This window comes from Pithys albifrons, chromosome 29 (genome assembly GCF_047495875.1).
Source record: "Pithys albifrons albifrons isolate INPA30051 chromosome 29, PitAlb_v1, whole genome shotgun sequence".
NCBI classification, from domain to species: Eukaryota; Metazoa; Chordata; class Aves; order Passeriformes; family Thamnophilidae; genus Pithys; species Pithys albifrons.
Window position 1 is genome coordinate 5587293 of NC_092486.1, and position 14020 is coordinate 5601312.

Sequence of the window (14020 nt, forward strand, 5' to 3'; positions counted from 1 at the left end):
AGGAGCCCAGGAGGGCCCTGATGGTCACCAGGGGGTTGCTGAGGGTCCCTTGGGAGGTGCCCCCGGGGCCCGGATGGTCCCACATCCCGTGGGCGCCCCGGCCATGACGTCACACGTCCCCAGGGAGGGGCCCGGGGGGTCGCTGGATCTGCAGAGCGGCCCCGCGATACTGACATAAGAAATGACGTCAGAGACATGGTTGTGACGTCATGCACCCCGGGGGAGGGGCCCCGCCCCTCGCTGACCAATGGGAGCAGCGGGGGCTGTGACTGGTGGGAGGGAACCTGCGATTAATGAAGGGGCGGGGCGGGGCTTGGGGGCTCATCGACCAATCGCTGCTGTGCATAGCTGTGATTGACAGTCGGGGGCGGGGCTTTGGGCCTCACCCGCCAATGGGCGCCGTTGGCGGCCGTGACTGACAGCCGGGGGCGGGGTCTGGGCTCAATGAGGAGGGGGCTGCGGGGCGGGGCTTTGGGCCCCATTGACCAATGGGCGCCGTCGGCGGCCGTGACTGACAGCGGCGGGGCGGGGCCTGGCCGGGGGGCGGGGCCTGGCCGGGGGCGCGCGGGGACGCGGCGGGCGGGGCGCCCCCCCCACGGCGCACGTGACGGCGGCGGTGCGGCGGTGACGTCACCGGTGTCGCAGCGGGGCCGGAAGCGGGCGGCGCGCGGGGCGGGCGGACAAGATGGCGGACGGGGACAGCGGCAGCGAGCGCGGCGGCGGCGGCGGGTTCGGGACCGCCCGCGGCGGGGCGGGGGGGGCCGGCGGCGCGGCGGGGCCCGGCGGCGGCGGCGCGGCCGGCCCCGAGCAGGAGACGCAGGAGCTGGCGTCCAAGCGGCTGGACATCCAGAACAAGCGCTTCTACCTGGACGTGAAGCAGAACGCCAAGGGCCGCTTCCTCAAGATCGCCGAGGTGGGCGCGGGCGGCTCCAAGAGCCGCCTCACGCTCTCCATGGCCGTGGCCGCCGAGTTCCGCGACTACCTGGGCGACTTCATCGAGCACTACGCGCAGCTGGGCCCGTCCAGCCCCGAGCAGCTGGCGCAGGCCGCGGGGCCGCCGGGCGAGGACGGCGCCGGGCCCCGCCGCGCCCTCAAGAGCGAGTTCCTGGTGCGGGAGAACCGCAAGTACTACCTGGACCTGAAGGAGAACCAGCGCGGGCGCTTCCTGCGCATCCGCCAGACCGTGAACCGCGGCCCCGGCGGCCCGGGCGGCTTCGCGGGCGGCCCCCCCGGGCTGCAGAGCGGCCAGACCATCGCGCTGCCCGCCCAGGGCCTCATCGAGTTCCGCGACGCGCTCGCCAAGCTCATCGACGACTACGGGGGCGAGGAGGACGAGCTGGGCGGCCCCGGCGGCGGCGGCCCGGGCGGCGGGGGCCTCTACGGGGAGCTGCCCGAGGGCACGTCCATCACCGTGGACTCCAAGCGCTTCTTCTTCGACGTGGGCTGCAACAAGTACGGCGTGTTCCTGCGGGTCAGCGAGGTGAAGCCGTCCTACCGCAACGCCATCACCGTCCCCTACAAGGCCTGGGCCAAGTTCGGCGGCGCCTTCTGCCGCTACGCCGAGGAGATGCGCGACATCCAGGAGCGCCAGCGGGACAAGCTCTACGACCGGCGCGCCGGCCCCCCCGGGCCCGGCAGCGGCAGCGGCGCCGGCGACGACTCCGACGGCGACGATGTGGACGACGACTGAGCCGACCCCCCCCAGCCCTCGACCCCGACGCCGGCCCCCCACGACCCCCCCCGAGCCCCGGGGCAAAGGGGCCCCCGATCCCCCCTCTCATGACGGGGCAGAGGGGTCCCCGCGCCCCCTGAGCCCCCCCAGTAGCGATGGGGCAAAGGGGGCCCCGAGCCCACCCCCCTCCCAGCGCCAGGGCGAAGGGGTCCCCGACCCCCCCACGACCCGCTCCCTGGAACGGGATGGAGGGTCCCCGAGCCCCCTCCCAGCCCAGCAGCGGTGGGGCACGGGGGTCCCAAACCCCCCGAGCCCCCCCTCCTGCAGCCACCGGAGAGAGAAACCGGCCCGACCGCGCCGCTGCCCGCGGCTCCTCCCCCTCCTCTGCCCGCCGTGGGACCCCCAGGACTCGCTGCTTTGGGGGCACAGGGGGTCACCCGCTGCCCCCTCCCCTCCCGGTGCCCCCCATCGAAACCAGCACCGAGGGCCCCGGAGCGGGGGGCGGCGGCGCCGGGGGCAGCGGGGGCACCTTGGACCAACGGCCGTTCCCTCGGCTTGTGATTTTTCCTTCATTTTCCTTTTTTTCCCTCCTTTTTCTCCTCTTTCCACGTTTTTTTTGGGGGGGTTAATTTTTCTTTTTTGTTGGTTTTTTGGGATGCAAACTGCGGGCGCCCGAACTGGAACCCGCCCCGAGCCGGCGCGGAGCTGCGGCCCCCTGACACTTAGGGAAGATCTCCTCGGTTCTGCCGATTCCTGACCGTTTTCCCCCCTCCCGTTTCCCGCCGGGAAGGGGGAGGCGCCGGCACAAAGCACAAGGAAAAGCTCGACGGGGCGAAACATCTTCCCCTTCTCTCCAAATAAGGCGCCTCCGGCCCCGATTCACCGGGACCCGCCGGAATCCGCCTCTTGGCTTCACCCAAATTGGATTTTCCGGCCCCAGCCCCGTGGCCGCGCCCGGCCCCGGCTCCTTGGGGGTGGATTTGGGGGTTTATTGTTATTTTTTGCCTCTTTTTGTCTTTTTTTGCCCCCCCTGGGCCCGGCCCCGGCGCCGCCCGGTCCCTCCAGCCACCTCCCATTAAACACATTTTCCACTCTCAAATAGTCTTTTTTTTAAAATGCTTTTTCGCTCCCTCGGCTCAGACCTGCCCTGTCCAGAATTCCGGTTTTTCACCCCGTTTTCCCAGAACTCTGAACTCCATCGCTCTCATTCCAAAGTTTTGCCTCTTCTCCTCCAACGGTTTTGCCACTTTCAGAACTTTTTCTTTCTTTTTTTTTTTTCCTTGCTTTGAATCCATTTTTGGGAGCCCGCTCCAGCCGCCTCCTTAATTTATTAGCCCGGATCCGGCGCCGCCTCTCTCGGTATTTATTGGAAGAGGAGGAGCCGCAGCCCCGGGGCCCCGGTGCCGCAGGGCCCCTCCGTCCGGCCCCGCCCGCCGCTCCCGCCGCCGCCGCCGCCGCTCTTTTTAAAGGGATTTTTAAAGCGAGTTTCTTCCGTTGATCCCGTTTTTAAGCCTTCTCCGTCGCACAGGACGCGGATCCCTCACTCGCACGGGAGCAAAGCCCTTCCTCGATGGCCGGTGCGTCCGTACTGTATTTTGTACCCTCAGGCAGCTCTTCCCGGTGAATTCCTGCTGTATCCACCCATCCCGCTGGGCCCGTGTTCTTTGCCACGGAGAAACCCACAGACCACGACGGCGACGACGGACTGGGGGGCGCAGCCGCTCCCGGCTCGGCGGGACTTTGGCGTCCGGCCGCGGGACCTCTCCTTTTATTTTTGAAGAGGATGAGATATATATATATATATAAAAAATATATATATATTCCTTTGGTTTTCCTTTCTTTTGGCTGAATTGCGGTGATTTAGCCTCATTTCTGCTCCGGGAGAGCAGCGCAGTCGCTGCCGGCCCGGCCCAGCTCTGGGGAGCTGGCTGGAAATACATGGAAGAGGAAAAAAACACACAAAAAAGGCAGAAACACCAAAATCCAATAATAAACCCAAAAAGCTGCTCCCGGCATCGGCTCTGGGAGCCTTTCCCAGCCGGAGACGCGCTGGATCCACGGACACACCATCCTGCAGCTCCATTGGGTGGGAAGAGCAGAGAGCGCCGGGGAAGACGGCGGAAAAACCAGCCAAAAAGAGAGAAAATCGGGAAAAAAGGGGTTGGAGGTGCCGGTGGGAGCGGCGGCCGTGGGGGCTGCAGGGGGGGCCGGGCCAGGCTGGGGCTCTTGCCCTCGGAGCCCCCCGGGAGCCGGTGGGTGTTTCCCAGGAAAGCGGAACAGCCCCGGCATCTCCCGGGCCCCGATCCCACCTCTGTGTGTGTAGACCTGGCTGTGTGTACATAGGGCAGATTCGCTTGGGTTTGGGTTGAATTCTGTAGAAAACGGGCAAATTGCTTTTTTTATTATTTTTAAACCACAAGTGGGGGGAAAGTATCCCAAATTCCTGGTACTTCCAGCTTTGCTGCCCCGGAGGGGCCGAGGGAGAGGCAGCGATGGCTGTACAGACAGGATGGTGGGAATCCTGCCCAGGGCCCCAACACCTGCTGGAAACGCCCCAGAGGGCCGGGCCCGGAGCCAGCGGCGCCTCCAGGGAAGGGTCAGACAGAGCCAGTTCTTTTTGCCCCAGCAAATATGGAAGAAAGTCGGGATTCTCCTGCCTCGTTTCCACGCAATTTGTGGGCAGCAGGAGAAGGTCTGGGGGGTCACACCAGCGGTGGCTCCATGAGCTGGTGACAAACCAATCCCAACCCCTCGCCAGCCTCTCGTAGAAAAGCAAAAAGCGGAAAAAAATCAGAAAAAAACTGGAAAAGATGAAAAGCAGCTGAGGGAGCGTGTGGGGCGACGCCCCAGGGAGCTCGGCAGGTGCTCCCGCTGGGAAATGCCGGCCGGCTCTGTGGGCGCTCCCAGCTGTTCCCGCAGGGCGAGGCCCGGCCCTCCTCGGCCTCCTCATCCTCACGGAGCAGGTCGGGCCAGCGGAGCCGGGCGGGCCGCGGGGGCGGGGCCGGGACAGCGGCCCCGGAGGGCGCCGGGCCCGGCACGGGGGGGCTCGCCCGGCACACGGGGCAGCCCAGCAGAGAACCGGCCTGGACACACATCGGTGGGGACAGCACCGGATCCTCCTCCGAGAGCCGGATCTTCCAAGAGCCAGATCCTCCTCTGAGACCTGGATCCTCTTCCAAGAGCCAGGAGACTTGGATCCCCTGATGGCTGGATCCTCCAAGAGCTGGATCCTCCTCTGAGGGTTGGATTCTCCTCTGAGAGTTGGATCCTTCAAGAACCAGATCCTCCAAGAGCTGGATCCTCCAAACACCAGATCTCCTCTGAATGCTGGATCCTCCTTCAAGAGTTGGATCCTCTTCCAAGCTGGATCCTCCAAGGGCTGGATCCTCCTCCAAGTGCCAGATCCAGCTTGGAAAGCGGATCCTCTGAGCGCTGGCTCCTCCTCAGTGTTGGATGCTCTGAGAACGGGAGCCCCGGAGCGCTGGATCCCCCTCGGAGCCGCAGATCCCCCAGGGGTGCCACCACCTCCCTCCCGAGCGCTCGCCCTGACGTCCCTTTGCCGAAAAGAGAAGAGAGAGAAAAAAAGAGAAAGTTTTATTCCTGTTATTTTTTTAATGAAAGAAAAACAAAAACTAAAGCAAACCTGCACTTTAGGTGGCCGGGGGGGCCGGGGGCCGGGGCCCTTCCCTGCGGCCGGCGGGGCGGCCCCGGGGGCGGAGGCAGGGCCGGGGTGTCACCACTAGCGCAGACGAGGCCGACGCGACGAACTCCTCCTGCTCCGAGCACTCCTGACGTAGCAGATTTTTGCAAATGGAGTTTTACAGTCTATATTTAAAGAATTGTATGTTTGTAACAAATAAAGTATGCGGAAAAGTGAATGAAATACCAGCCTGGGTGTGGCTCTCTCCTTGAGGGGCCGGGTGGGCGCTGGTGCCACCGGCGTGGTGAGGGGGGGGCTCGCCCTGGGGTGTTACAGGGACACGTGGGGTGTGTGAGGACGGGGGGGGCACAGACGGCATAGGGAGCCCCCCAGCTTGTCCTGAGGGCTGTCCCCGAGCTGGGGAGGAAGTTGGGGGGTGTGAGGGACCAGCATGAAGGGGAATGAGGAGGTTTGGTGTGTGTACCACCCCGTGGCTGTGTGGGGCGTGTCAGGCACGTGTAGGGCACATGTGCCACCCCTCAGCTGCCGGGCGTGGGCAGGTGCAAGGCTGGCAGGGCTTGGCGTGGCACAGGCGTGGGGGGTGTGTGTGTGTCACGGCTCAGGCTCAGCGTGTGCACAGATGGGCCAGGCCTGCGTGCCCCGCACCGGGCTGTGAGGGGTGTGTGTCAGGGCTGTGTGCCAGCCTGGGGGGGTGTGCCAGCCCAGGGGGGTGTGTGTGTGTGTGTCAGGGCTGTGTGCCAGCCCAGGGGTGTGTGTGTGTGTGTGTGAGGGCTGTGTGCCAGCCCAGGGGTGTGCAGTGTGTGTGTGTGTGCCAGCCCAGGGGGGTGCAGTGTGTGTGTGTGCCAGCCCAGGGGGGTGTGCCAGCCCAGGGGTGTGTGTGTGTGTGTGTGCCAGCCCAGGGGGGTGCAGTGTGTGTGTGTGCCAGCCCAGGGGGGTGTGCCAGCCCAGGGGTGTGTGTGTGTGTGTGTGCCAGCCCAGGGGTGTGTGTGTGTGTGTGTGCCAGCCCAGGGGGGTGCGGGGTGTGTGTGTGCCAGCCCAGGGGTGTGTGTGTGTTAGGGCTGTGTGCCAGCCCAGGGGTGTGTGTGTGTGTGTGTGCCAGCCCAGGGGTGTGCAGTGTGTGTGTGTGCCAGCCCAGGGGTGTGCAGTGTGTGTGTGTGCCAGCCCAGGGGTGTGCAGTGTGTGTGTGTGCCAGCCCAGGGGGGTGCGGGGTGTGTGTGTGCCAGCCCAGGGGTGTGTGCCAGCCCAGGGGGTGCGGGGTGTGTGTCAGGGCTCCGTGCCCGTCCCCGCCGTGTCCCCCCGGCCGTGCCGCAGCCCCCGCCCCCGCGCTGCGGTTCCCTGCGGGCTCGGGCTCATCTGAGGACACGCGGGACCCGCCTGCGCATGAGCCGCCACCGCCGTCACTGGCACCGTCACCGGGGCCCGGCGCGACCCCCGCGCCCCTCCCCGGCCCGAGCTCCGGAGGCGCGGCTGCCCCGGCCCCATCCCCGGGCCCCGAACCGCAGCTGCTCCGGCCCCCCGGGGGGAGCTGCGGGTCGGGGAGTCCCGGTGACAGCCGGAGGAGCTCTGGGGACAGCAGGGGGGCTCTGGGGACAGCAGGGGGGGCCTGGGGACAGCCGGGGGAGGTCTGGGGACAGCAGGGGGGCGCTGGGGACAGCAGGGGGGTCCTGGGGACAGCAGGGGGGCCCTGGGGACAGCAGGGGGGCTCTGGGGACAGCCGGGGGAGGTCTGGGGACAGCCGGGGGGCCCTGGGGACAGCAGGAGGGCCCTGGGGACAGCCGGAGGACCCTGGGGACAGCAGGGGGCTCTGGGGACAGCCGGGGGAGGTCTGGGGACAGCCGGGGGGCCCTGGGGACAGCCGGAGGAGCTCTGGGGACAGCAGGGGGGCCCTGGGGACAGCAGGGGGGCTCTGGGGACAGCAGGGGGGCCCTGGGGACAGCCGGGGGGCTCTGGGGACAGCAGGGGGGCCCTGGGGACAGCAGGGGGGCCGCGGCAGGCGCTGCCCGGGGCAGGTGCGGGCGGTGTTGCCCCCCCGGGGGTGCCGGGAGCAGCTGCGGGGTTAGGGGGGCTGGGGGCCCTCCCGGCAGCTGCAGAGAGGGGTGGGCGCTGCGCGGGGCCCCCCGAGCCCTGCCCGCTGCGGGGGGAAACAAGCGTGGACGGGGCGAGACAGTGACAGGAACAGGTGCCCTCCTTGTCCTGCTCTCCCCCAGCTCCACCTCGGCCCCGGGGCAGCCGCGGGCAGGGCTGGAGCCCCCCGGGAGCTGCGGCGAGAGGTGCCCGCACCCTGCCCGGTGCTGGAGGGGCCCCGCGGCCCGGGGACCGTGACCGTGCCAGGGATGGCCCCGGGCTCCGGCCCTGCCCGGGGGGGATCCTCGCTCGGGAATTCCCTGTTCCATTTATAAATCCACCTCGTCACACCGTCAGCTCCCATTCGATGCCTAAACGAGCTCGGGCGTGAGAAACTTGAGTGTTTTATTTCCCGTGACAACGTCTGCTTTTAAAACCCCCATCAAAGGTGCGGACCGGGGGCTTTGGCCGCATTCGAGCCGTGTGCCCTCACCACTGAGCGTCCCTTTTGGCCTCTCGGGGTCCTCCCGAGCGCCCAGCCCGGCCGGGGCTGCGGGGCCCGTTTACCTCACTCTGCCGCTGCCCTTCTCGCTCATCCTGCGGGGCAGCACCGGGTTATTTCTGTACTGCCCGGAAAACACACAGGAGGGGCAGAGGCACGGCCGGGCCCTCCCGGGAGCGCAGCCCCGGCTCGGAGGGACTCTCCGGGGGGCTCCGGGCCCTCCCTGGACCCGCCGGTACCGGCGGAAGAGAAGCCAAACCCCGTCCCGCCCTCCTTCCCTCAGCGGCCTCCCCGCCCCGGCCGCTCCCCTCACACAAACACCGCTGGGGGCGGGGCCACCGAATGGGCGGGAAACATTTGTCGCCTCCCATTGGCTCGCACAGCCGTCCGTCACGTGGGCCACGCCCCCCTCGTCTGCGCTCGCAGTTTCTATTGGTCGAGCCGTGACGTCTCCGCCGCGCGCCCCGCCCCCTTCACCCCGGTGCGTGCCGTGTGCAAAAGGCAACACAGCCGTTAAACAGCCGCGGGGCGGGGCCAGCGGGGGACGGCGCAAGAAGCTGCGCTGCCATTGGCGGCGGCCGCGTGTTCAAACCAATACGGGAGGCGCTGATTGGCTGCGGCGCGGCGCGGCCCGTCGCCCCCGCCCGGGCGGGTCATTGTCTGGCGGCTCCCGAGGCGGGTCGGGCGCGGCGGCGGCTCCGGGGCTCGGACGGCGGCGGCACCACCATGGTGAGGGCGGGGGGGTCCGGGGGAGGCCGGGGCGGCGCGGCCGGGCCGGGCGCGGGACGCTCCGCGGCCGCCACTGTCAGCCCGGGCCGGGCGGCGGGGCCGGGCCGCGCTCCGTGACCTTGGGCCCGGCCCGGCCCTCCCCCGGGGCCGCCGCCGCCGCCCGGCCCATGGGGAGGGGGCCGGTCCCGCCCCACCGGTGCCCCCTCCCCCGGCGCTGTCACAGGGGGCTCCGTGTCCGCCGGTTGGCGGTTCCGGCCCGTCGGGCGGGAGGGAGCGCCGGCCGGGGGGAATCGTCAGGCGAGAGGCCCGAGCGGCGTCTGTCAACCCCTCCGGGATCCCAGGAGAGATCCCAACGCTCTTCCCGAGGGAAGGGGGAGGAACGCGGGGGGTTTCGTCCCCCCGGTGCCCCGTCCGTGTGACTCCGGGGGAAGGGGCCGGCGCTGTCACCGGGCGGGCCGGGACGTGTGTCCGGGAGGTTCCGGGGGGCCCTGCAAGGGGGTCGGGGCGTTCGGAGGGGCCGTGTGGGGGCTCAGGGGGTTCCGAGCGCTCATAGCGGGGTCTGGGGGCTCTGGATCCTCGTGGGGGTTTCTGTGGTTCCAAGGGGGAATTCGGGGGGTTCTGGGGATCCCCAGGAGAGTTTGGGGGGTGGGTTCTGTAAACTCGCAGCGTGTTTGGGGGGATCTGCAGCGGGATTCGGAGGGTTTGGTGGGTCCCTGGAGGGGGTCCCTGGCGGTTCACAGATCGCCCGCGGGGTTTGGGGGGTGCTGCGGATCCGCAGGTGGATTCCAAGGGGCTCCGGGGGGTTTGGGGGTCCCGGGGGGTTCCGGGCCCCGCTCCAGCTGCGTTCATGGAAACACCGCTGGGTTATGCAACTCCCGCCGCCGAGACCGGGGAGAGCCGGGGCCGTCTGTCGGCACGAGATAAAAAGCTGCTGCCTGAAGGGGTTTGCCCTGTTTGAAGCAACAAGAAGGCAAAAAAGAAGAAGGTGGTTTGGTTGTTTTGAGGGATGCAGCGGGTCAGATGCAGGGAGGGTTTGGCACGGGAATGTGCTCCCAGTGAGGGGCTTGAGTGGGGAGGAGGGATGGAGCTGACACAGGAATTGTGTGAGTCCCGGGAGCCCCAATTCCCGAGGAATCCTTGGGATTCCCTCCTCAGGCGGGAGGAGTCCGGGGATCCCCGGGGGCAGCTGGGCTGAGGGAGCCTCTGGTGTTCCCTCTCCAGACCCTGCAGGGTTGGGGAAATGGGACAAACCTTGGGATTTCCATGTCGAGACCTTTCTTCCCTCTTTGCAGACACCCCCCTGTGAAGATCCACCGGGCAGGCAGTTCCCAGCTGGAAAACCTGGCAGAGAAGTGGGAAAGTTCACAGCTGGCTGATAAAACCCCCAGTGGGAACAGCCAGTGCTTTTCCCAGGGCTGCCTCTTATTCCCAGAGCAAGGAAATATCCCCAATTCCCTCCTCTCCCCCAGATCCCCCTCCCTCAGGTTTGCAGTTTTATGGAGTGATGTTTTCTCGGTGTAAGAGTCGCTCCTGGTGCTTCCCTGTTTTGTGAGTCATCCCTGAGCACCCTCCTGGCACAACTGCCCGGGCACGGAGGCTTTGCCAGGGGTGCCATTCCCAGAGCCGGGTCCTTTGTGGCCTCACCCGGTGCCCTCCACTTGTTTAATCACCTCGAGACTAATTAATTCCCCCGTGGTTATTTCTCCCGATGTCTGAGCTGGCAGAGGTGTGACCTCCCCCTGGCTGGGCCGGGCTGCAGCTCTTGGATGTTCCCGGATAACCAGCACCGTGTTGGAGGATTCCAGGCTCCCGTGGCTCTCCTGGGATCTCTGGATCCTCTCAGCTCCTCTCCATGAGCCAAAGTCCCCGTTTTTGGGTGGGTGGGGACTGTGGGATCAGTGTGTGCTGTGAGAACAGAGAGGTTGAGGATCCAGCGTGTTTGCAGGCTCTGCTTTCCCTCTGCTGTGGCTTCTTGGCTCTCTGGGGGCTGGGAAATGTAACTGGGGATTATTATTGCAGCTTTTTCTTCCCTGGAGCAGATTGGGGGTTGCTGACGTGTTTCCCTGGAAGGTTCAGCTCCTTCTGCCCTCCCGCGTCACCTGCAGGTCCCACCTCGGTTGGGAACAGCTCTAATTAGTAATTAATGACGTCACAGGGTCTGCCCGTGCCCCTGGAATCCGTGGATTTCCTGAGGGCGGATGGGAGAGCCCGGCTCGGCTCTTCCTTGTTCCTCAGCGACTCCCAAACTCTGGCCTTTGGCATTTCCAGCCCTGAACAGGATTTTCCATAAACCTGCCAGTTCTGAGGCTCCCACGTGATTCCCCCTCTGGAGCAGGAAGGGAATTGCCTGGGAATCCCACGGGAACCGTGTCCTGTTCCACACCCTCTGTCAGTGCGTGGAGAAACCGAGTCTGAAATCAAACAAGTGCTGGAAACAAAGGCCAACAACGGGGGGCTGGGGCTGCTTTCCTCCCCTGTGGCATTTCCTGGGAAATCCTGGGAATGGTGGCGGAGGGACTGAGCCTCCTGGGGAAGGAGCAGCTGAGGAACAAACCCCCCTCGTGGCGTCAGGTCCGGCGCCTTGAGGAGCCCTGGGCTGCTGGATTATCCTGCAGCAGCTCCCTCTGGCTTAGCCTGAACAGGATTGTTTGGAATCGGGGATTAATTACGTTAATTAATGGGGCCTTTCTCCCCCAGGCTGGCGGCAAGGCGGGCAAGGACAGCGGCAAGGCCAAGGCCAAGGCCGTGTCGCGCTCCCAGAGGGCCGGGCTGCAGGTACGGCTGGCACGGGGGTGGCACGGGGGTGGCACGGGGGTGGCACGGGGGTGGCACGGGGATGGTACGGGTGGCACAGGGATGGTACGGGTGGCACAGGGATGGCATAGGGATGGCACGGGGATGGCACGGGGGTGGCACGGGTGGCACGGGGATGGTACGGGTGGCACAGGGATGGTACGGGTGGCACGGGGGTGGCACGGAGTGGCACAGGGATGGCACGGGTGGCACAGGGATGGCACGGGTGGCACAGGGATGGCACGGGGGTGGCACGGGTGGCACGGGTGGCACAGGGATGGCACGGGGATGGTACAGGTGGCACAGGGATGGCACGGGTGGCACAGGGAATTCTGGAGGGCAAGGCAGGCCCCTCTGCTCTGGGGGGCAGTCTGGGCATTTGGGGGTCCTGGGGCAATGGGGAGCCCTGGGCTGGCAGGGGGGACAGAGAGGGGGGCAGATTAATTGGGAGAATGATTGTAATTATTAAATATTATAATTATAACCCAATATGACATTAGTATATAATAACAATACAATGTATTATATTAGTTGTGTATATTGCATTAATCAGTAATAAATAAATCAGTCGGATAATGACAGTTAAATCCTCTCTTTGGGGAGGATTGTGTTGAGTCGCTCCTGGAACCCCCAGCCAAGCAGGGTGGGGAGTTTCCTGGGCCCAAATGGACTGTGTTACATTATATAATATTGATTAAATAATCAAGACTAATCAGTTTGGATAATGGCCAATCCTCTGTTCAGGAAGGATCGTGTCAGGAAGCCACAGCCAGGCAGGCTGGGGGGTCTCTTGGTCGCACATCACAGGGTGGAATTACTCAAACTGGGGGTGTTAATGAGGTTGTTAATTGCCCCCCCCCCCCCCAGTTCCCCGTGGGCCGCATCCACAGGCACCTGAAGACTCGCACCACGAGCCATGGGCGTGTGGGCGCCACGGCCGCCGTGTACAGCGCGGCCATCCTGGAGTACCTGACGGCAGAGGTAGGACAGGACCTGCCTTCCCTCCCTCCCTCCCTCCTTCCTTCCTTCCTCCTTCCTCCTTCCCTCCTTCCTTCCAATTCCTCTCCTTCCTTCCTTCCTCTCATCCTTCCTTCCTCCTTCCTTCCTTCCTCCTTCCTTCCTCTCTCCTCCTTCCTTCCTTCCCTCCTTCCTTCCTTCCCTCCTTCCTTCCTTCCCTCCTTCCTTCCTTCCCTCCTTCCTTCCTTCCCTCCTTCCTTCCTTCCCTCCTTCCTTCCTTCCCTCCTCCTTCCTTCCCTCCTTCCTTCCTTCCCTCCTTCCTTCCTTCCCTCCTTCCTTCCTTCCCTCCTTCCTCCTTCCCTCCTTCCTTCCTTCCCTCCTTCCTTCCTTCCCTCCTTCCTTCCTTCCCTCCTTCCTTCCTTCCTCCTCCTCCTTCCTTCCTCCTCCCTCCTTCCCTCCCTCCTTCCCTCCCTCCTTCCCTCCCTCCTTCCCTCCCTCCTTCCCTCCCTCCTCTCCTCCTCCTCCTTCCTTCCCTCCTCCCTCCTTCCTTCCTTCCCTCCTCCCTCTCCCTCCTTCCTTCCCTCCTCCCTCCCTCCTTCCTTCCCTCCTCCCCTCCCTCCTTCCTTCCCTCCTCCCCTCCTCCTTCCTTCCCTCCTCCCCTCCCTCCTTCCTTCCCTCCTCCCCTCCCTCCTTCCTTCCCTCCTCCCTCCCTCCTTCCTTCCCTCCTCCCCTCCCTCCTTCCTTCCCTCCTCCCCTCCCTCCTTCCTTCCCTCCTCCCCTCCCTCCTTCCTTCCCTCCTCCTCCTCCTCCTCCTTCCCTCCTCCGCCCCTCCTCCTTCCTCCCTCCCTCCCTCCTCCTTCCTCCCCTCCCTCCTCCTTCCCTCCCTCCCTCCCTCCTCCTTCCCTCCTTCCTTCCCTCCTCCCTCCCTCCTTCCTTCCCTCCCTCCCTCCCTCCTCCTTCCCTCCCCCCTCCCTCCCTCCTCCTTCCCTCCCTCCTTCCCTCCCTCCCTCCTTCCCTCCCTCTCTCCTCCTTCCCGCCCTGCCCGTGCCCAGCCCCGCCATCCCCGCCCTGCCCGTGCCCAGCCCCGCCATCCCCGCCCTGCCCGTGCCCAGCCCGCCATCCCCGCCCTGCCCGTGCCCAGCCCCGCCATTCCCCGCCCTGCCCGTGCCCAGCCCCGCCATTCCCCGCCCTGCCCGTGCCCAGCCCCGCCATTCCCACCCTGCCCGGCCCTACCCGTGCCCAGCCCCGCCATTCCCGCCCTGCCCGTGCCCAGCCCCGCCATTCCCACCCTGCCCGGCCCTACCCGTGCCCAGCCCCGCCATTCCCGCCCTACCCGTGCCCAGCCCCGCCATCCCCGCCCTGCCCGTGCCCAGCCCCGCCATTCCCGCCCTGCCCGTGCCCAGCCCCGCCATTCCCGCCCTCCCCGCTGTCCGCAGGTGCTGGAGCTGGCCGGGAACGCCTCCAAGGACCTCAAAGTGAAGCGGATCACGCCGCGGCACCTGCAGCTCGCCATCCGCGGCGATGAGGAGTTGGACTCCCTGATCAAAGCCACCATTGCTGGGGGAGGTGGGGCTCCTTCCCTTCTTTCCATCCTTGCCTGGGGCTCCTTCCCTTCTTTCCATCCTTGCCTGGGGCTCCTTCC

General features: G+C 66.1%; 2 protein-coding genes and 1 long non-coding RNA gene across 4 annotated transcripts in view; 2 read left to right on the forward strand and 1 right to left on the reverse strand.

The window, feature by feature from the left end:
• Window positions 1–657: 657 nt before the first annotated feature.
• On the forward strand, window positions 658–3510 carry PURB (purine rich element binding protein B). The gene has a single exon (XM_071579147.1). It carries the CDS (start codon window positions 686–688, stop codon window positions 1688–1690), a length of 1005 nt encoding a protein of 334 aa, XP_071435248.1. The 5' UTR covers window positions 658–685; the 3' UTR covers window positions 1691–3510.
• A 541-nt stretch (window positions 3511–4051) lies between these two features.
• LOC139683748 (uncharacterized) lies at window positions 4052–8181 on the reverse strand. Of its 2 annotated transcripts, none has more exons than XR_011699805.1 (3): window positions 7965–8181; window positions 5316–5460; window positions 4052–5226 (listed from the first exon to the last, which is right to left on the reverse strand). It is a non-coding gene; the product is annotated as an uncharacterized lncRNA (long non-coding RNA). The 2 variants fall into 2 exon arrangements; XR_011699804.1 differs by having other exon boundaries at window positions 5316–5497.
• A 60-nt stretch (window positions 8182–8241) lies between these two features.
• Window positions 8242–14020, forward strand: part of LOC139683652 (histone H2A.V-like) — a gene marked incomplete at its 3' end in the record, with an annotated part of 343651 nt that continues 337872 nt past the window's right edge. The window contains exons 1-5 of the mRNA XM_071578969.1: window positions 8242–8334; window positions 8401–8628; window positions 11326–11403; window positions 12289–12402; window positions 13815–13947. Coding sequence (XP_071435070.1) covers window positions 8242–8334; window positions 8401–8628; window positions 11326–11403; window positions 12289–12402; window positions 13815–13947 — 646 coding nt within the window. The remainder of the gene's footprint in view (window positions 8335–8400; window positions 8629–11325; window positions 11404–12288; window positions 12403–13814; window positions 13948–14020) is intronic.

Excerpts from the sequence above, each read along its gene's own strand:
- PURB (XM_071579147.1), top strand. The coding sequence starts at position 686 with ATGGCGGACGGGGACAGCGGCAGCGAGCGCGGCGGCGGCGGCGGGTTC.